The sequence below is a fragment of the Pseudophryne corroboree genome, chromosome 5 (genome assembly GCF_028390025.1).
Source record: "Pseudophryne corroboree isolate aPseCor3 chromosome 5, aPseCor3.hap2, whole genome shotgun sequence".
Classification (NCBI taxonomy): Eukaryota; Metazoa; Chordata; class Amphibia; order Anura; family Myobatrachidae; genus Pseudophryne; species Pseudophryne corroboree.
The window spans coordinates 103,211,994-103,234,767 of NC_086448.1; the positions used below are offsets into that span (position 1 = coordinate 103,211,994).

The following is a 22,774-nucleotide window of genomic DNA, read 5'->3' on the forward strand; positions in this document are numbered from 1 at the left end:
CGACCGATCAACTCGGAATGAGGGCCCATGTGCACTGCAGGAGGGGCAGATATAACATGTGCAAAGAGAGAGTTAGATTTGGGTGGGGTGTGTTCAAACTGAAATCTAAATTGCAGTGTAAAAATAAAACAGCCAGTATTTACCCTGCACAGAAACACTATAACCCACCCAAATCTAACTCTCTCTGCACATGTTATATCTGCCCCGCCCCCTGCAGTGCACATGGTTTTGCCCATTAGAGAACAATTTTACTGCTGCGATCAGGGGCCTATATCAGATCTAATCACAGCAGCAAATTTGTTAGCTAATGGGCAAAACCATGGCCCTCATTCCGAATTGATCGCTAGCTGCTTTCGATCGCAGTGCGGCGATCAGGCTAAAATTCTGCATTTCTGCGCATGCGTATGGGCCGCAATGCGCACGCGTGAAGTACTTTCACACAAAACTATGCAGTTTTACACAAGGTCTAGCGGCGCTTTTCAGTTGCACTGCTGATTGGTGAGTGATTGAAAGGAAAGGGGCGTTTCTGGGAGGTAACTGTCCGTTTTCCGGGAGTGTGCTAAAAAACGCAGGCGTGTCAGATTGAAACGCAGGCGTGCCTGGGGAAATGGGGAAGTGGCTGGTCGAACGCTGGGCGTGTTTGTGACGTCAAAGCAGGAACTAAACTGTCTGAAGTGATCGCAAGCTAGGAGTAGCTCTGGAGCTACTCAGAAACTGCTCGAAAATATTTGACAGCAAAACTGCGAACCTTTCGTTCGCACTTCTGCTAAGGTAAGATACACTCCCAGAGGGCGGCGGCTTAGCGTTTGCACGGCTGCTAAAAGCAGCTAGCGAGCGGTCAACTTGGAATGAGGGCCCATGTGCACTGCAGGGGAGGCAAATATAACATGTGCAGAGCGAGTTAAGGGCCCCATACACTACAACGATATGTCTGAGGCTCAAGTCGGAGGCGATTTCCCTTGAACTCTCCCGGGAGCTTCCCTGGAGTGGTTCCATTCGTTTTGGTACATTTTGCATGCGATATATCGTATACGATCCCAGCCATGCCTGCGGGAACCGACATATCACGAGTGCAGCACTAACGATCTAGGGAAACCGATCCGACCCTCACAGGAACGCGCATCGGATAGGATCGGAAACACATTCAAAATGCCCGATTTCACCCGATATATCGGCCCGAATGCCGAACTTGGCTGAAATCGGGCATTATCGTTCTAGTGTATGGGGCCCTTTAGATTTGGGTGGGTTATTTTGTTTCTGAGCATGGTAAATACTGGCTGCTTTATTTTTACACTGCAATTTAGATTTCAGTTTGAACACACCCCACCCAAATCTAACTCTTTCTGCACATGTTACATCTGCCCCCCTGCAGTACACATGGTTTTGCCCAACTGCTAACAAATTTTCTGCTGCGATCAGATCTGCATTAGGTCCAGAGTCCTCAATCAGTGCACTGGACCAGAAAGTAGCTGCCAGGAAGAAGAGACAGGCACCTTACAATGAGGTGCTTAGAAAGCAGAGTTCTGTCTCCTACTGGTTTTGTTATGTGTGTTTATTTATTAATTATGTTTAACCTTTTCCTGACCACTTATTTTTAGGTGTATATTCAATTAGGGTCGGATCCATTCTGACATGCATTTGTCGGAATGGATCCGACAACCCCTATTCAATACCATCTCAATTCGACTTTAAAAAAGTTGAATTGAGATGAGACCTGTGAGTGGAGGAGAGGGGAGAGACCAGTGGGGAGATTCGCGGGCAGACGTAGGAGAGCAGCGCTACAGCAGCGCTGCAGAAGGATGTCTCACAGCCAGGGCCGGCCCTAACCAATATGATGCCCTAGGCAAGATTTTGGCTGGTGCCCCCTAGCACCACCACTGGTTGCACCTCTTTCCTAGCACCATCACCCCTCACCCATAGCAGTCCTTATTTTGGTGTTTGTACCCCCTATATTTTAAATAGGAACAGTTCGCACATTTGGCGCACAGCCCAAAAAGGGTGTGTTTTTGCTGGCAAGGGGCATGGCCACACAATAGTACCCCCAATTCTAATTACGCCTCACAGTAGTGCAACTTTATTCACATTTGATCATGCGATAGTGTCCATAATTTATATTACATCCCACAGTAGTATCTCTTATAAACGTTATTCCTCACAGTAGAGCCCCTTATTCACATAATATCACATTGAATTGCTCCTTATTCACATTACACCACACCCTATTGCTCTTTATTCATATTAGATGACACAGTAGTGCCCTTTCTATATGCAACGCCACATAGTAGAGCACCCTATACACATAATGCCACACATTAGTAATGCATTTATACACATAATTCCACACAGTAATGCCCCTTACACATTATTAATGTCCTTATAAGCATAATGTGCCTTACACATTATGACAACCTTTATTAATGCCCTTTTACACATAATGTCCCTTACATATATGCCGCACATTATTAATGCCCTTATACACATAATGACACATAGTGCCCCCTACACATTTGCTGCACATTATTAGTGCCCCTGTACACATAATGACACACATACAGTAGTACCCTGTTACACATATGCCACACATTATTAATGCCCTTATACACATAATGACACACATAGTGCCCCTTACACATGTGTTGCACATTATTAATGCATTTTTACATGACAGGGGAAAAACTATGTGTTCCCTAATGCACACCGAGTGAAAAATATTACTACATAATAGTCAGAAAATACGGAGATCTTAGTTGCGTATATCTGCAGATATAGGGTTAAGCCCCCAGGCCGATCGACAAGGCTTCTCCGTCACTGGGGGTCCCTAATACTAGGTATGGGTCCAGGGTGCAGGACCCCACGATGTCGGCACAGGTCGGCCACCCCAGGTCAGCACACAGGTGAGAATTAATAGGGGTTAATAAGAAGCACAGAAGTGCTATGTAAGTGGTGTGATTAAAATAATATATACAAAGTGATAGGGAAAATCATAAGTGTTAATAAAGTGTTAGGGTGTGCCGACCCGAAGCAGCCCAGCCATACCGACACAGGGGCCACCGCACCCCACACCCACCCCATAAATAATTACAAATATGTCTGGGTTAAATTCCCAGTGTGAGGCCACATGGTAATGGCTCCTACAGCATCTGAGAGCCAGCTTACCTGGGGATACCCCTGGCTTCCCCTATGGCACTCTGGAGTCAGCAATCCCTCCTAATGCTGACCCATCCATGCCTCTCTAAATACAATGCACAAAATGGAAAGCTGCTCAATCAGATTGTAATGTCACTCAGGTGCTGAAAGGGAGGGGTAATTCTGTGTAGGAAAAAACTATGTGTTCCCTAATGCACACCGAGTGAAAAATATTACTACATAATAGTAGGATAATACGGAGATCTTAGTTGCGTATATCTGCAGATATAGGGTTAAGCCCCCAGGCCGATTGACAAGGCTTCTCCGTCACTGGGGGTCCCTAATACTAGGTATGGGTCCGGGGTGCAGGACCCCACGATGTCGGCACAGGTCGGCCACCCCAGGTCAGCACACAGATGAGAATTAATAGGGTTTAATAAGAAGCACAGAAGTGCTATGTAAGTGGTGTGATTAAAATAATATATACAAAGTGATAGGGAAAATCATAAGTGTTAATAAATTGTTAGGGTGTGCCGACCCTACACAGAATTACCCCTCCCTTTTAGCACCTGAGTGACATTACAATCTGATTGAGCAGCTTTCCATTTTGTGCATTTTTACATGACACACATAATGCTCCTTACACATATCCTGAACACTACTGCACAACCAACCCACTCACATGCACACAGCACTCACACTTCCACTAACACTGTGACCTCTGCCTCTGCTTGGATACAGATGTGTCCTCATAAATCTTGCCTCAATGCTAACGTCGGGCACCTTTTTTTTTATGAAAATGCATCTTATTTGCATTGCTATGTGGCTAGGGTGCACAAGCAGATTCTGCTGATTAAAATGATATGCAGCATGTCTATATACTGTGTGAGAGTGTGGCTGTTTCTGCATATGAAATGCTATACAGAATATAGGCATGCCGCATATCATTTTAATCAGCAGAAGCTGCAGATGCCCCTAGGCATATCAAATGCCCTAGGCAATTGCCTAGTTTGCCTATAGCTATGGCCGGCTCTGCTCACAGCCGCCAGACCTCATGGCAGTGTTCACCCGGCTCCAGCAAGCGTGAACTCACTTGCTGGAGCTGGGTGGACGCTGCCGTGAGCGGCGCGGCTGTGACACATCCTCCTGCACCGCTGTGCTGTAGCTCTGCTCTCCCCTGTCTGCCCGCAGCTCTCCCCCGTCTCCCTGCGGCTCTCCCCCCTCTCCTCCTTTAAGGTCCCTCATCTCAGTCCGACATTTTTTTATGTCGGACTGAGATGGTCGGAAAAGGGGCCAAATCCTGTCGAATTTGGCCCCGTTTCCCTCAAAAGTCCGTGAATCGGCAACTATACCGCCGATTCACGTACTATTCGACAAGTCGAATTCCCTGACTTGTCGAATAAAAAAAGCGGGGACTGAATAGGTCGAATCACAATTCGACCTTAAAAAGTCGAAAACTGCCGTCTTTTCGACAGACGGCAGCTTTCGACCCTAATTGAATATACCCCATAGTATTTAAATTTGTTTGATACAGCCAATACTATACACCATCTGTAGTGTTAAATATGAATACTGTATTCCATACAGTATACAGTGTATAAAAAGACCAATATTTACATATGTCCAGGGTCGTTACTAGGTTCTCCTAACGCTCCCCCAGACTCCTGCACTCGCTCCAATGTTCAGCAGAGTGGGAGATTGTGGATTACATTTGGAAACCCCCCTCTAGAAATCCTGCACTTGCCACTGCACTGTACAGTAACACCGCAATATAGGCAATGTGGCGCTTTATACAGGGGAGCCAGAGAAGACGTATATGAGGACAGTGTTGGCAGCGGCATATCTAGAGAGGAGGGGGCCCGTGTGCAGCCTCTGTGTGTGGGCCCCCTCCTCTCCCGTCCCGTAGCCGGCACCGTTGTTAGCGCTCTGAGCACTAGAGACTCTGGCACAGTGCCAGAGTGTATAGCGCATGCGCAGGTCTTCGAAAAAATGGTGCGGCAGCCATTTTTCGGAGACCTACACATGCGCTGTACACTCTGGCACTGTGCCAGAGTCTCTAGTGCTTACTCAGAGCGCTAACAGCGGTGCCGGCTACGGGAAAGGAGGGGCCCCACCCACGGACAACGATGGACACCAGAAAGGTAAGTATAGAAGAAATGGGTGCAGTGTGTGTGGTGGGGGCCCCCTCTGGGCCAAGGGGCCCGTGTGCACCGCACACACTGCACCCATTATAGATACGCCAGTGAGTCTTGGCCCTTAGATCTCTGAAATACAATGTACTGTAGCCATCACTTACATTCTCTACACCAGAGGTGCAATGGTAAATTGCTAATAAGAAAGCGATCTGTAGCTATTTACAGAGAGCGCATTAAAGCAATAAGAACAGTACCTGAAATAAGTGTCACTTCCGAAACGTCTTCATTTAAATCCAGAACAACTTTCCCAGCAACCGACATTTAATTTCTATTAGTGGTTATAAAGTATTCATTAATTCCCAGACATGGAGCTCATCACGTTTTACATCTCTTACCTTCGGCAGCATTCTGTAGATTTCCTCTGCAATTAAAATGTTCTTTTTCGTTTCCACTTCATATGTGATGTTGCTACCAAGTGAGGTATTGTTTTGTGATACTATAAAGTTGTTAACAGCATTGCAGCAGGAAGACAAATACAATCTGCGGAGAAGATCAGCCTATCAGCCCATGTATAATAACACAGAATTGTATGTTGTACAGTAGGGAATGAGGGAAGGGTGGGAAGTATCAAAGCCTAAAGGGGGTTGAGATTGTTTTACCAGCGGTCAGGATCCTGGAGGTCAGCGTAACGACCCCGGGATCCTCCTGGACGCCATAATGCTGGTAGACGGTGGGAGGGGGGGTTGGGTCGCAATGGAGCCCCTTGCGGTCAAGTGGTGATGGGGGTCTATAGAATTATGGGTGCGGTAGTTGGGTATTCGTGTCACTACACCAGTTCTCAGACTAATCTTTTGCACCAAGAATGGCGCTGGCACATGTGCGCACTGATGATGATGAGGAGTATCAAACCAAGCCTATGGATACAACACTGCAAAAGCATTTAGGGCTGTATACAACATCAGACGCAAATGGCAAATGGTTTCAGGACTGTGCATGCACCCTGATGTTGCTGCAACCTCAGTCACAGTGCGCTATATAGAAACATAGAATTTGACGGCAGATAACCACTTGGCCCATCTAGTCTGCCCCTTTTTTTTTATCCTATAGGCAATCTCAACCCTATGCCACAGCTTGATTGATTGATTGATTGATTGATTGATTCGGACAGAGGCCCTCATTCCGAGTTGTTCGCTCGCTAGCTGCTTTTAGCAGCATTGCACATGCTAGGCCGCCGCCCTCTGGGAGTGTATCTTAGCTTAGCAGAATATCGAACGGAAGGTTAGCAGAACTGCTACTAAATAATTCCCTGCAGTTTCTGAGTAGCTCCAGACCTACTCCTAGATTGCGATCAGCTCGGTCCGTTTAGTTCCTGGTTTGACGTCACAAACACGCACTGCGTTCGGCCAGCCACTCCCCCGTTTCTCCAGACACTCCCGCGTTTTTACCTGGCACGCCTGCGTTTTTTAGCACACTCCCTGAAAACGCCCAGTTTCCGCCCAGAAACACCCACTTCCTGTCAATCACACTACGATCACTCGAGCGTGGAAAAAACGTTGCTCCAGCTTGTGTAAATCTACAAAGTTTTGTGTTAAATTACTTAACGCATGCGCGCTGCGTACTATGCGCATGCACAATTTCCACCTAATCGCTCCGTTGCAAAAAACGGCAACGAGCGAACAACTCGGAAGACTGCAGATCTGAGACGTTGGCAGTTGCCATCTTTTTCCTGCTACAGAAGATGAAGCGCCAACCAGGACTGCATACGCCTCTGAATCAGGCTCTTAGGGGCCTATGTACTAAGCCTTGGAGAGAGATAAAGTGGACCAAGATAAAGTACCAATCAGCTCCTAACTGTCATGTTACAGGCTGTGTTTGAAAAATGAAAGATATGAGCTGATTGGCTGGTACCTTGGGCCTAATTCAGACCTGATCGTAGCAGCAAAATTGTTATCAGATGGGCAAAACCATGTGCACTGCAGGGGAGGCAGATATAATATTTGCAGAGAGAGTTAGATTTAGGTGGGTTATTTTGTTTCTGTGCAGGGTAAATACTGGCTGTTTTATTTTTACACTGCAATTTAGATTTCAGTTTGAACACACCCCACCCAAATCTATCTCTCTCTGCACATGTTATATCTGCCCCCCCCCCCCCCCCCTGCAGTGCACATGGGCCCTCATTCCGAGTTGTTCGCTTGCAAGGCGATTTTAGCAGAGTTACACACGCTAAGCCGCCGCCTACTGGGAGTGAATCTTAGCTTCTTAAAATTGCGAACGATGTATTCGCAATATTGCGATTACAAACTACTTAGCAGTTTCAGAGTAGCTTCAACCTTACTCGGCATCTGCGATCAGTTCAGTGCTTGTCGTTCCTGGTTTGACGTCACAAACACACCCAGCGTTCGCCCAGACACTCCCCCGTTTCTCCAGCCACTCCCGCGTTTTTTCCGGAAACGGTAGCGTTTTTATCCACACGCCCATAAAACGCCGTGTTTCCGCCCAGTAACACCCATTTCCTGTCAATCACACTACGATCGCCGGAGCGAAGAAAAAGCCGTGAGTAAAAATACTATCTTCATAGCAAAATTACTTGGCGCAGTCGCAGTGCGAACATTGCGCATGCGTACTAAGCAGAAAAACGCTGCGATGCGAAGAAAAATACAGAGCGAACGACTCGGAATGAGGGCCATGGTCTTTCCCGCCTGCTAACAAATTTGCTGCTTAGATCAGGTTTGAATTAGGCCCTTCATCTCTGTCCACTTTATCTCTCCCCAAGGCTGCTTCCATACCGCTGGATAATAAATATGCAACAGTTTCAAACCCACCACAAAAAACCCTAGCATTTGATAAATTCCCACCTATAGATGTGTTTAAGCACAGCAGAAAGCACAGAAAGAAAAATTAGAATTTACCACCTGACAGTGACAACACTTTAATGCTACGACCATGCTACTATGCCATGCTTACGTCTGGAGGCCTAAAAGCATGGATGTGGTTCAGCTTCTTAACACCCCCCCCCCCCCCCCAAGGTGTGCCTTTATGTGTTTTCTCGTATGGCTGCATATTCAATTTGAAGGAAGCAGTCAGATTTGCAACTTCCTAAGGAAATGATTAGTATGCAAAGTTGAGGCAACCATTTCAGTTTGGAGTCCTGTTGTTATTGTGTTTTGGCACAGGTCAGCTCTCAATGGTTGCCATGGTATGAAAGTTAGAAGTAGTTGGGGGTTACAGGACCATAGATTGTGGTGCAGTCATACTGTACAGCAACTTTAAGTCATGCCACCACTACTAGTGTACGGAGTAAATGAAATAAATGATTTACACAGAAAAAGTGGGTATTGGGCCCGATTTAGTAAGGATTGCAAATTCTGCTAATTAGCAGAATATGCAATCCTTGTGAACGCATGCTGGGAGCCACTTGGCTGCGCCCGCAGGAAACCCGCCACCATCTTTCTGATCGCGGTGGCTGCGTGATGTCTCGCAGCCACCACGTTCACGCCAACACCACGCCCCCCATTTTTACGATGATGCCCCGTTTGCCCGTCTCCGCCCCCACAGCGTTCCATGTCCGCCTAGGAAATGGAGCGTTGCCGCCCTCCCCCCCGCCCCGCGAACACCTCTACCTGTTTGACAGGACAGAAAATGCGGGTGCATGCGCCTGCTTTTGTTTTGCAATTTTTGCGATTGGATCGCGTTTTGCGAACCAACCTGAATCGGGCCCAATATCAGTGTCAAGTTTATCAATGACCATTTATTCTTTTATCTTAATATTGCAGTTTAAATTGAGTGTTAGATCTATATTTCGCATTACAATAAATCTTTCTAGATGTTTGCCTGAGTTAGTATTTCACAACATTTACAGCCCCTCCAGGGGCGTTTCTAGAGAGGGGGAGGCCCGTGTGCAGGCTCTGGCTGGGCCCCCTCCCCTCTAACCGGCAGCGCTGTGTAGACTATGGGCACTAGGGTCCCTAGGGGACCCTAGCGCTGTCCCCGAGTCTACAGCGCATGCGCAGATCTCCAGAAAAATGGCGCAGAGGCCATTTTCCCCAGTGATTTACCTACTGCGCATGCGCGAAACACCAGGAAAATGGTGCCGCGCCATTTTCCCAGTGACTTCAGCAGCGCTGCTGCTGTGCCGCGGGACTCCGGAGGGTAAGAATTTCTATTAATGGGTGCAGGGTGCGCGGTGTGGGTCTCCCTGGAACCCCGGGGGCCCGTGTGCACTGCACCCATTATAAATACGCTAGTGAGCCCCTCCCATTACATTGCTTTCCTTACTCCTCACAGAGACTGTAAAATTAGGAAGTTGGCAATTAAATATTTACGTTTTTTTCTTTCTGGTTTTCAGAAGCTTTTGGATGAAAGATCTCATACCCACATCTCAGTTATTTACATTTCAAGATTCTGATGATATAATATATATATAATGAATCATTTGTATGAACAATGGCCCAGAAAGTATTCCTGGTCCTAAAACACATATACTGTCACTTCACCTGAATCTGCCATATTCTTGTGGTCTCTTCTGCCAGGTACAGTTCTGCATTTCACCAACAGCCTGGATGTAATAATCCTCTGAGTACCTGTACAAATGGCCGAGAATAGATTTTTCACCATTTTTAAAAGTAACTTCTGAGCACTTTTTTCCATAATAAAAGCACGTAAAGCAATTCCAGGAAGGTCGTTAAGAAGAAGCTACAATGATATCAATATTAAGATTCATTTGCAAAAACGTGACTGTCTGCATTGTACTGTACAGTATGTTGTGATATACCCTTTATTTTTTCAGTGATTTATTATTTTAACATAATTAAATTTCTACTGACATTCTCTAATTGCTGACTATTTGGCAGATGTTTTTTATTTTCTATTCTATGTTGACCTCTTGTCACGCACCATTGTTTTGCTTCATATTTGTACACGTGATGCTTCAATAAAAATCCCAGTTTTAAAAACACGATCGGTGGGATGTACTGATGCCTGAAATCGCCAGAGGTGCGGGATCATGCCGGACGATATTGGATGTTTTTTTTAAAGCGGCAATCACTTACAAGACAAAGCTCTGCCCCTTTACAAAAAAGTCTGAAATCGTCTGGCAACCCACAGCTCCGGCAATCCCAGAAACCAGTACATTCCGCCCAATATATTTGCAAATTGTTGGGGTTCAGGGCTGGCACTAGGAAAGTCTATTAAGATTTTTGGCCACTGCATAATAATTTATATTTGTTATGGGAATATCACAGTAAAGGTATTAAAAGTGGTCTTTCATTCCGTGAAAGGTCCATAGTATGATGGATCATATATGGCTCTGCGCAATATAGAATTATTGTGGTGTGTTATATATCTATACTAGCTGGAGTGCCCGGCGTTGCCCGGGATTTTAAGAATGTTTGTTAACAAAAATGGATTTAAATATTAAACAAACAGTATAAATAACTTAGTATAAAAAAGCATTGAAAATGTTATACACATCAATAAACTGAAAACCCAATGTGCTGCTGGGGGACCGTGCTACTTCCACTATATAACTCTCAGTGTGTGGGTTTGTGCTACCTCCATTCCCCTTCTCACATCATGTCACTGGCCCTGTCCCATACAGCCCTGTCATCACTGACATATCATGCATGTCCTGATATACTCTGTGCTGCTGGCCCACCCCTAGGGGTGCTAATGGTGTGTTATCCCCACAGTGTTTGTTCCCAGAGTGTAAGTAATAAGTGTAGCAAGTTTGGTGTAAATTGCTCCAGCATTCCAGAGTTATGCTGTCTACTAAAATACTCTGTGCTGCTGCCTCAACCCTAGGGGTGCTTGTGGCATCTTACCCCCACAGTGTTTGTTCCCAGAGTGTAAGACAGATGTGTACCAAGTTTGGTGTAAATTGCTGCAGGCCTTCTACAGTAATGCTGTCTGCTGATGTACTCTGTGCTGCTGTCCCACCCCTAGGGGTGCTAGGGGTATTAGACCCCCAAATTATTTGTTTCCCGAGTGTAAGACATATGTGTACCCAGTTTGTTGCAAATTGGTCCAGCCATTCAGGAGTTATGCTGTCTCCTTAAATACTCTGTACCGCTGTCCCACCCCTAGGGGTGTTTTTGAGATTGTAATTCAAATGTGTACCAAGTTTGGTATAAATTGCTCCAGGCCTTCCACAGTTATGCTGTCTGCTGACGTACTCTGTGCTGCTGTCCCACCCCTAGGGATGCTAGCAGTGTTTGACCCCCACATTTTTTTTTCCCCTAGTGTAAGTCATATGTGTACCCAGTTTGTTGTAAATTTGTCTACCCATTCGGGATTAATGCTGTCTCTTGAAATACTCTGTGCCGCTGTGCCACCCCTAGGGGTGCTAGGGTTGTCTAACCCCCACAGAGTTTGTTCCCAGATTGTAAGTGAGATGTGTACCAAGTTTGGTGTAAATTGCTCCAGGCCTTCCATAGTTTTGCTGTCTCCTGAAATACTCTGTGCTGCTGTCCCACCCCTAGAGGTGATAGGAGTGTTTAACCCCCACAGAGTTTGTTCCAAGATTTTAAGTCAGATGTGTACCAAGTTTGGTGTAATTGCTCCAGGCCTTCCACAGTTTTGCTGGCTGCTGATATACTCTGTGCTGCTGTCCCACCCCTAGGGGTGCTAGGGGTGTCTGACCCCCATAGTGTTTGTTTCCAGAGTGTAAGTCAGATGTGTACCAAGTTTGTTGTAAACTGCTGCAGGCATTCCATAGTTATGCTGTCTGCTGAAATACTCAGTGCTGCTGACTCACCCCTAAGGGTGCTAGGGGTGTCTTCCTCCCACAGTGTTTGTTGGCAGATTGGAAGGCATATGTGTACCAATTTTTGAGTACATGGGTCCAGCAATTCCGGAGTTATGCTGTCTCCTGATATACTCTGTGCTGCAGTCTGCCCCCCTAGGGGTGCTAAGGATTTCAAATTGCTTTAGTTGCGTCCGCTATGTTTCAATACGCTTGTATGTGAAATTTCACGTTCTTCGCTTGTAAACTGTGGATTTGTATAGAAAAACAGACAGAAGGACAGATTTTCATTTTTATATAGTAGATAATTCAAGTGCACAGTCTGAAACATGATCCATAGAGGAGGAGGTGGGCCCCCAGGCAGTGGGGCCCAATGGTGGTTTCCCCTGTACCCCTGTGGGCCATTCCAACCCTGGGTAGTGGGGAGACAGCAGAGAGGGATCAGAAGAGATCTCTTTCCTGCACATGCTTGTGGACATTTGGGAAACTGAACAGTTTCACCATCAAATTCTGAAAATAATGCATTTTCGCAGTTTGATGAATTCCACTATGGGGAGTGTGGAAATTATCATGACAAGGCTGTAACAAGGAGATATGAGTGATATCTCCTTCATTATAGCCTTGATGAATAAGGCTGTAACTTAAAAGAGAAAAAGGGGTGAAGTACCTTTAAAAAACATCAGTTTAGTGATCATGAATATGCCCCTAAGAGAGTACAGTAATTGAGTAAAGGCATATAGACGACACACAGAAAAAAAAGAGAATGCACATGCACTCTCCAAACATTGCTAATCAGAACATTTAGAATGTCAGAGACCTACCTGATGATAAGGTTACCTGGACGAGGTGGCCAAAATTATACAAAGAACCCCGCTTCCACTTGATGTTAAATTGCTAAATTTATTACAGTTCTCATTAGTATTGTTTGGAGTGTGCACCTGCATTCTCATTTTCTCTGTGTGCAGCACTGCAAGTCTCAGCATGGTAGCACCTCTCATTAGTTAGGGTGTGCAGTCTATCCCCCCTCCCTATAAAGTCACATAGAGTAATCAGTATTTAGACTTTAAATTGTGACACATTTCAGCAATCGCTATGTTTGATTTGAGCTTTGATAACAAGCAGCATTTCACCATTCTCCTCAATGGTACAAAATACATAATTAAGCCTAAAACAACATTTCTACATGATCTATTTTATTTTTTACTCCAGATGGGAATAAGAAAAACATATATTGCGATTTGTTATAGATTGCATTCTGTAACTAATGAACCCAAACGAATCAATGTATCATGTTACCAATTAGTAACAATAAATAAAACTAGACAAGTTAAAGGTTTACTATATGATTATAAGAAATAACTGAAGGCTATTTTAGTGTGGATGTAAGAAACTACAGACCAACACTTACAGTATATACAGTAAGTAAGGGGAATGCAAAGTGGGTTACTAAAAAAATTACAATTAAAGGGTTTGGAGCAGTTTTTAATGAAAACTAGAGATGAGCGGGTTCGGTTCCTCGAGATCCGAACCCCCCCGAACTTCACCCATTTTACACGGTTCCGAGGCAGCCTCGGATCTTCCCGCCTTGCTCGGTTAACCAGAACGCCCCGAACGTCATCATCCCGCTGTCGGATTCTCGCGAGATTCGTATTCTATATAAGGAGCAGCGCGTCGCCGCCATTTTCAATCGTGCTTTGGAGATGATAGCGAGAGGACGTGGCTGCGTTCTCTCAGTTTCTGTGTTCACTGTTCAGTGTGCTGCAAATATCTGTGCTCAGTGTGCTGCAAATATCTGTGCTCAGTGTGCTGCAAATATCTACGTTCTCTGCCTGAAAACGCTCCATATCTGTGCTGCATTGTAGGAGGACAGTGTAGAATTTTGCTGACCACCAGTATATATATATAGCAGTACGGTACATTAGTCCATCGCTCTACCTCTGTGTCATCAAGTATACTATCCATATCTGTGCTGCATTATAGTTGTGCGCAGTATATAGTAGGAGGACAGTGCAGAATTTTGCTGACCACCAGTATATATATATAGCAGTACGGTACATTAGTCCATTGCTCTACCTCTGTGTCGTCAAGTATACTATCCATATATGTGCTGCATTGTAGTTGTGCGCAGTATATAGTAGGAGGACAGTGCAGAATTTTGCTGACCACCAGTATATATATAGCAGTACGGTACAGTAGTCCATTGCTCTACCTCTGTGTCGTCAAGTATACTATCCATATCTGTGCTGCATTGTAGTTGTGCGCAGTATATAGTAGGAGGACAGTGCAGAATTTTGCTGACCACCAGTATATATATAGCAGTACGGTACAGTAGGCCATTGCTATTGATATATTACTGGCATATAATTCCACACATTAAAAGATGGAGAACAAAAATGTGGAGGGTAAAATAGGCCGAGACGATGAAATGCCATCAACGTCGTCTACCAAGGCCAATGCCAAATGTCATAGTAGAGAGCATGTAAAATCCAAAAAACAAAAGTTCAGTAAAATGACCCAAAAATCAAAATTAAAAGTGTCTGATGAGAAGCGTAAACTTGCCAATATGCCATTTACGATACGGAGTGGCAAGGAACGGCTCAGGCCCTCTCCTATGTTCCTCATGACTAGTGGGTCAGCTTCACATGAGCATGGAAGCACTCATCCTCCCACTAGAAAAATGAAAAGACTTAAGCTGGCAAAAGCACAGCAAAGAACTGTGCGTTCTTCTAAATCACAAATCCCCAAGGAGAGTCCAATTGTGTCGGTTGCGATGCCTGACCTTCCCAACACTGGACGCCTTCCACCATTTGCACACCCCCTGCAAGTGCTGGAAGGAGCACCCGCAGTCCAGTTCCTGATAGTCAAATTGAAGATGTCACTGTTGAAGTACACCAGGATGAGGATATGGGTGTTGCTGGCGCTGAGGAGGAAATTGACAAGGAGGATTCTGATGGTGAGGTGGTTTAAGTCAGGCACCCGGGGAGACACCTGTTGTCCGTGCGACGAATATGGCCATTGACATGCCTGGTCAAATTACCAAAAAAATCCCCTCTTCGGTGTGGAATTCTTTTAATAGAAATGCGGACAACAGGTGTCAAGCTGTGTGTTGCCTTTTGTCAAGCTGTAATAAGTAGGGGTAAGGACGTTAACCACCTAGGAACATCCTTCCTTATATGTCACCTGGAGCGCATTCATCAGAAGTCATAAGTTCAAAAACTTTGGGTGACAGCGGAAGCAGTCCACTGACCACTACATCCCTTCCTCTTGTAACCAAGCTCCTGCAAACCACACCACCAACTCCCTCAGTGTCAGTTTCCTCCTCAGACAGGAAAGCCAATAGTCCTGCAGGCCATGTCACTGGCAAGTCTGACGAGTCCTCTCCTGCCTGGGATTCCTCCGATGCATCCTTGAGTGTAACACCTACTGCTGCTGGCACTGCTGTTGTTGCTGCTGGGAGTCGATCGTCATCCCAGAGGGGAAGTCGGAAGACCACTTGTACTACTTCCAGTAAGCAATTGACTGTCCAACAGTCCTTTGTGAGGAAGATGAAATATCACAGCAGTCATCCTGCTGCAAAGCGGATAACTCAGGTCTTGGCAGCTGCGGTGGTGTTAAACGTGTGTCCGGTATCCACCGTTAATTCACAGGGAATTAGAGAATTGATTGAGGTACTGTGTCCCCGGTACCAAATACCATCTAGGTTCCATTTCTCTAGGCAGGCGATACCGAGAATGTACACAGACGTCAGAAAAAGAGTCACCAGTGTCCTAAAAAATGCGGTTGTACCCAATGTCCACTTAACCACGGACATGTGGAGGACAAGTGGAGCAGGGCAGACTCAGGACTATATGACTGTGACAGCCCACTGGGTAGATGTATTGCCTCCCGCAGCAAGAACAGCAGCGGCGGCACCAGTAGCAGCATCTCGCAAACGCCAAATCGTACCTAGGCAGGCTACGCTTTGTATCACCGCTTTCCATAAGAGGCACACAGCTGACAACCTCTTACGGAGACTGAGGAAGATCATCGCAGAATGGCTTACCCCAATAGGACTCTCCTGGGGATCAGTGACATCGGACAACGGCACCAATATTGTGCGTGCATTACATGTGGGCAAATTCCAGCACGTCCCATGTTTTGCACATACATTGAATTTGGTGGTCCAGAATTTTTAAAAAACGACAGGGGCGTGCAAGAGATGCTGTCAGTGGCCTGAAGAATTGTGGGCCACTTTCGGCATTCAGCCACCGCGTGCCGAAGACTGGAGCACCAGCAAACACTCCTGAACCTGCCCCGCCATCATCTGAAGCAAGAGGTGGTAACGAAGTGGAATTCAACCCTCTATATGCTTCAGAGGATGGAGGAGCAGCAAAAGGCCATTCAAGCCTATACAGCTACCTACGATAGAGGCAAAGGAGGGGGAATGCAATGCACCTGACTCAAGCGCAGTGGAGAATGATTTCAACGTTGTGCAAGGTTCTGCAACCCTTTGAACTTGCCACACGTGAAGTCAATTCAGACACTGCGAGCCTGAGTCAGGTCATTCCCCTCATCAGGCTTTTGCAGAAGAAGCTGGAGAGATTGAAGGAGGAGCTAAAACGGAGCGATTCCGCTAGGCATGTGGGACTTGTGGATGGAGCCCTTAATTCGCTTAACCAGGATTCACGAGTGGTCAATCTGTTGACATCAGAGCACTACATTTTGGCCACCGTGCTCGATCCTAGATTTAAAACCTACGTTGTATCTTTCTTTCCAGCAGACACAAGTCTGCAGAGATTCAAAGACCTGCTGGTGAGAAAATTGTCAAGTCAAGCGGAACGTGACCCGTCAACTGCTCCTCCTTCACATTCTCCCGCAACTGGGGCTGCAAGGCAAAGGCTAAGAATTCCGAGCCCACCCGCTGGCGGTGATGCAGGGCAGTCTGGAGCGAGTGCTGACATCTGGTCCGGACTGAAGGACCTGCCAACGATTACTGACATGTCGTCTACTGTCACTGCATATGATTCTGTCACCATTGAAAGAATGGTGGAGGATTATATGAGTGACCGCATCCAAGTAGGCACGTCAGACAGTCCGTATGTATACTGGCAGGAAAAAGAGGCAATTTGGAGGCCCTTGCACAAACTGGCTTTATTTTACCTAAGTTGTCCTCCCTCCAGTGTGTACTCCGAAAGAGTGTTTAGTGCAGCCGCTCACCTTGTCAGCAATCAGCGTACGAGGTTACTTCCAGAAAATGTGGAGAAGATGATGTTCATCAAAATTAATTATAATCAATTCCTCCGTGGAGACATTCACCAGCAATTGCCTCCAGAAAGTACACAGGGACCTGAGATGGTGGATTCCAGTGGGGACGAATTAATAATCTGTGAGGAGGGGGATGTACACAGTGAAAGGGGTGAGGAATTGGACGATGAGAAGGATGTGGACATCTTGCCTCTGTATAGCCAGTTTGTGCAAGGAGAGATTGATTGCTTCTTTTTTGGTGGGGCCCAAACCAACCAGTCATTTCAGCCACAGTCGTGTGGCAGACCCTGTCGCTGAAATGATGGGTTTGTTAAAGTGTGCATGTCCTGTTTATACAACATAAGGGTGGGTGGGAGAGCCCAAGGACAATTCCAACTTGCACCTCTTTTTTCTTTAATTTATCTTTGCATCATGTGATGTTTGGGGCCAATTTTTTTAAGTGCCATCCTGTCTGACACTGCAGTGCCACTCCTAGATGGGCCAGGTGTTTGTGCCGGCCACTTGGATCGCTTAGCTTAGTCATCCAGCGACCTCGGTGCAAATTTTAGGACTAAAAATAATATTGTGAGGTATGAGGTGTTCAGAATAGACTGGAAATGAGTGGAAATTATGGTTATTGGGGTTAATAATACTATGGGATCAAAATGACCCCCAAATTCTATGATTTAAGCTGTTTTTGAGTTTTTTTTTTAAAAAAACCCAAATCCAAAACACACTTGAATCCGACAAAAAATTTTCAGGGAGGTTTTGCCAAAACGCGTCCGAATCCAAAACACGGCCGTGGAACCGAATCCAAAACCAAAACCAAAACACAAAACCTGAAAAATTTCCGGTGCACATCACTAAAAACTGCTCCAAATGCCCTTCAATAAATTGGAGTGATAGTAAAATAATGTGAAAAGGGTGTGAAAACCCCCTTTTTCACATTGGTGGTCATTCCGAGTTGATCGCTCGTTATTTTTTTTTGCAACGGAGCGATTAGTCGCTAATGCGCATGCGCAATGTCCGCAGTGCGACTGCGCCAAGTAAATTTGTAGTTAGGAATTTTACTCACGGCATTACAAGGTTTTTTCTTCGTTCTGGTGATCGTAATGTGATTGACAGGAAGTGGGTGTTTCTGGGCGGAAACTGGCCGTTTTATGGGAGTGTGTGATAAAACGCTACCGTTTCTGGGAAAAACGCGGGAGTGGCTGGAGAAACGGGGGAGTGTCTGGGAGAACGCTGGGTGTGTTTGTGACGTCAAACCAGGAACGAAACTGACTGAACTGATCGCAGATGCCGAGTAAGTCTGGAGCTACTCAGAAACTGCTAAGAAGTGTCTATGCGCAATTCTGCTAATCTTTCGTTCACAATTTTGAAAAGCTAAGATTCACTCCCAGTAGGCGGCGACTTAGCGTGTGCAAAGCTGCTAAAAGCAGCTTGCGAGCGAACAACTTGGAATGAGGGCCCATGTTTTAGTAAAAATAATGTTAAGAAATAGGCCTCTTAGTCTTTTCAAATAAAGTTAGCCTAACCTGGCTTGGCCACGGGCTTCTCACGTACACAGTCTCAGCCCGGTCCTGAGATGGTATAGTCACAGGGGTCATTCTGACCCGATCGCACGCTGCAGATGTTTGCAGCGGTGCGATCGGGTGAGAACTGTGCATGTGCCGGTGCCGCAGTGCATCGGCGCATGCCAGATGGCCGAATGTCATCGTTACCTAGCGATCGCCTCTGCTTGATTGACAGGCAGAGGCGGTCGCTGGGTGGGAGGGGGCGGCAAGGTGGCGTTTGGCCGCCATTTTCGGGGCACGGTCCGGCCAACGCAGGCGTGACCAGACCGTGTGGGGGGGCGGACCGCAGTGGCTGCGTGGCGTCACACGCAGCCGCTGCGACCCAGGGCAGCGATGAGTAACTCCCGGCCAGCCGCAGGAGCTGCGCTGGCCAAGAGTTACTCTTCAAGTACAAAAGCATCGCCGCTGTGCAATGCTTTTGTACTTGTGCGGGAGGGGGGGCGGCCAGACATGCGGGGCGGACTAGTCCTGTGCTGGGCATCCCCCCGCATGTCTGGGAATATGATCATAGCTGTGCTAAATTTAGTACAGCTACGAATAACTCGGAATGACCCCCATAGACTCCAGCCTACTGACATTCAGGATCTCTGTCCTGGCTTTTTCTCAGCAACACATAGCTCAGTCCTGCTTCCTTGCAGGAAGAATCCTGACCACCTGGCCTGCTTTACTCTGGCTGTACCACTTCCGCCTGGGCTCTGTCTTACCAAGATAGTACACACAGTCCCACTTAGACTGGATACACAGACATCAGCCAGCCCTTGACCACAGTCCCACCTGGACTATGGAGGGTAATTCAGACCTGATCGCTACTGTGCGTTTTTACACAGAGAGTGATCAGAGCCAAACTGTGCATGCGTATCCACCGCAATGCGCAGGCGCAATGGATAGCTGCAAAGGGGATCGCCAGTCAGTGCAGGTTTGTGCAAAGGATCCATTCGCATGGGCGTTCGCAAGGAGATTGACAGGAAGAGGGCGTTTGTGGGTGGCAACTGACCGTTTTCAGGGAGTGTCTAGAAAAACGCAGGCGGGACCAAGCATTTGCAGGGAGGGAATCTGACGTCACATCTGGTCCTGAACAGCCTGATGTGATCGCAGCGGCTGAGTAAGTCCTGTGCTGCGCAGAGACTGCACAAAATCAGTTTGTGCAGCTTTACTACACATGCGATCGCACACTTGCACAGCGAAAACACACTCCCCCCATAGGTGGCGACTATCTGATCGCAGGGCTGCAAAAATCGCTGCCCAGCGATCAGGTCTGAATTAACCCCTATGTCCTCTCATGCAGCAGCAATTAGGTGTGGTAACACTTCCTTTTTCTCCCCCGTGTGGGCTGATCCCTCCAGCCACACTCTGAACACGTGTCACATATCCCTCTTCCAAGCTCAAAACCCCTGGGTTGAGCTACATGGCATGAGACAGTTACATGAAGTCCCTTTAAAATCTTCTTATCAAGGCCTTTCATCACATTCCCACTCATCATCCATACTTGTCCATCCTCTGGTGGTCTCATTTTCCAATTTCCCTTTTCTTCTCACTTTTTCCCTAACTTTATGGTACCACTTGAACTCTTTGCTTAAACATTGTTCACATTCATGGTACTGGCTGCTCATACCTCCCAACTTACAGTTTAGTGGAATCGGGACTCCTCTGCACGGACGAAGCAGCGCCCACCTGAAAAGGGGCATGGCTTCACCAAAAGGGGGCATAGCTTCGTGGGAATGCCGCAACCACATGCCATGCCTCCTGTTTACCTCACTGAGATGGCATGCCCAGCGCTCTATGAGCTGCTAGCATGCCCCTGTCCCTCTGCCTCCAGTGAATAGACATTGTGCGCATGCACACAACGTCTACTCACCACTGCTCTGCTATGACAGGGTTTCTCCCAACTGCCCTCCCACCACCGCGGGACACTGCGACCCGGTGGTGGGACATCAGGACAGTCCAAAAAAAAAAAAGGGGCCATCCTGTGAAAATTGAGGCAGTTGGGAGGTACGGGTTACTGGCATACTTTAGTGGTAACTCTTCTTCCAAACAGCCACTGTGATTCTGGGTGCATGAAGGCATTGTTCCACCTACAGGGAGTTGTGAATCTATAATGGGTGCAGTGTGTGGTGCACACAAGCCCCCAGTGTCCAGGGGGGCCCACACCACACACCCTGCACCCATTTTTTAAATACCCACCTGTCCAGAGTCCCCCGCTAGCGGCAGCATCTCTCAACAGAGCTCCGGTAAATGGCGCAACGGACATTTCTCCAGAGATTTGCGCAGTAAGGAATTCTCTGGGGAAATGGCTGCCGTGCCCCTCTAGTGCTCATACTCTATTGCACAGATGAGGAGGGGGGCCCAGACGGATGAGGGTGGACACAGGGGTGGAGTGGAGCCGTGGAGATATATATATATATATATATATATATACACACACACTGCTCAAAAAAATAAAGGGAACACTAAAATAACACATCCTAGATCTGAATGAATGAAATATTCTTATTAAGGACTTTGTTCTTTACATAGTTGAATGTGCTGACAACAAAATCACACAAAAATTATCAATGGAAATCAAATTTATTAACGCATGGAGGTCTGGATTTGGAGTCACACACAAAATTAAAGTGGAAAAACACACTACAGGCTAATCCAACTTTGATGTAATGTCCTTAAAACAAGTCAAAATGAGGGTCAGTAGTGTGTGTGGCCTCCACGTGCCTGTATGACCTCCCTACAACGTCTGGGTATGCTCCTGATGAGGTGGCGGATGGTCTCCTGAGGGATCTCCTCCCAGACCTGGACTAAAGTATCCACCAAGTCTTGGACAGTCTGTGGTGCAACGTGGCGTTGGTGGATGGAGCGAGACATGATATCCCAGATATGCTCGATTGCATTCAGGTCTGGGGAACGGGCGGGCCAGTCCATAGCATCAATGCCTTCGTCTTGCAGGAACTGCTGACACACTCCAGCCACATGAGGTCTAGCATTGTCTTGCATTAGGAGGAACCCAGGGCCAACCGCACCAGCATATGGTCTCACAAGGGGTCTGAGGATCTCATCTCGGTACCTAATGGCAGTCAGGCTACCTCTGGCAAGCACATGGAGGGCTGTGCAGCCCCCCAAAGAAATGCCACCCCACACCATTACTGACCCACTGCCAAACCGGTCATGCTGGAGGATGTTGCAGGCAGCAGAAAGTTCTCCTTGGCGTCTCCAGACTCTGTTACGTCTGTCACATGTGCTCAGTGAGAACATGCTTTCATCTGTGAAGAGCACAGGGTGCCAGTGGCGAATTTGCCAATCTTGGTGTTCTCTGGCAAATGCCAAATGTCCTGCACGGTGTTGGGCTGTAAGCACAAACCCCACCTGTGGACGTCGGGCCCTCATACCACCCTCATGGAGTCTGTTTTTGATAGTTTGAGTAGACACATGCACATTTGTGGCTTGCTGGAGGTCATTTTGCAGGGCTCTGGCGGTGCTCCTCCTGTTCCTCCTTGCACAAAGGCAGAGGTAGCGGTCCTGCTGCTGGGTTGTTGCCCTCCTACGGCCTCCTCCACGTCTTCTGATGTACTGACCTGTCTCCTGGTAGCGCCTCCATGCTCTGGACACTACGCTGACAGACACAGCAAACCTTCTTGCCACAGCTAGCATTGATGTGCCATCCTGGACGAGCTGCACTACCTGAGCCACTTGTGTGGGTTGTAGACTCCGTCTCATGCTACCACTAGAGTGAAAGCACCGCCAGCTTTCAAAAGTGACCAAGACATCAGCCAGAAAGCACAGGAGCTGAGAAGTGTGGTCACCACCTGCAGAACAACTCCTTTATTGGGGGTGTCTTGCTAATTGCCTATAATTTCCACCTGTTGTCTATTCCATTTGCACAATAGCATGTGAAATTGATTGTCAATCAGTGTTGCTTCCTAAGTGGACAGTATGAATTCACAGAAGTGTGATTGACTTGGAGTTACATTGTGTTGTTTAAGTGTTCC

At 46.9% G+C, this 22,774-nt stretch overlaps 1 protein-coding gene and 1 long non-coding RNA gene across 3 annotated transcripts in view; one reads left to right on the forward strand and one right to left on the reverse strand.

The window, feature by feature from the left end:
• Positions 1-22,774, reverse strand: part of ST8SIA6 (ST8 alpha-N-acetyl-neuraminide alpha-2,8-sialyltransferase 6) — a 302,017-nt gene that overhangs the window by 134,910 nt on the left and 144,333 nt on the right. For both annotated transcript variants that reach the window (XM_063921531.1, XM_063921530.1), the window contains exons 4-5: positions 9,755-9,841; positions 5,657-5,801 (exon numbers count right to left, since the gene is read on the reverse strand). In XM_063921531.1, the coding sequence (XP_063777601.1) occupies positions 5,657-5,801; positions 9,755-9,841 (232 nt within the window). The remainder of the gene's footprint in view (positions 1-5,656; positions 5,802-9,754; positions 9,842-22,774) is intronic.
• LOC134927289 (uncharacterized) lies at positions 9,338-10,093 on the forward strand. The gene is made up of 2 exons (XR_010177595.1): positions 9,338-9,410; positions 9,607-10,093. It is a non-coding gene; the product is annotated as an uncharacterized LOC134927289 (long non-coding RNA).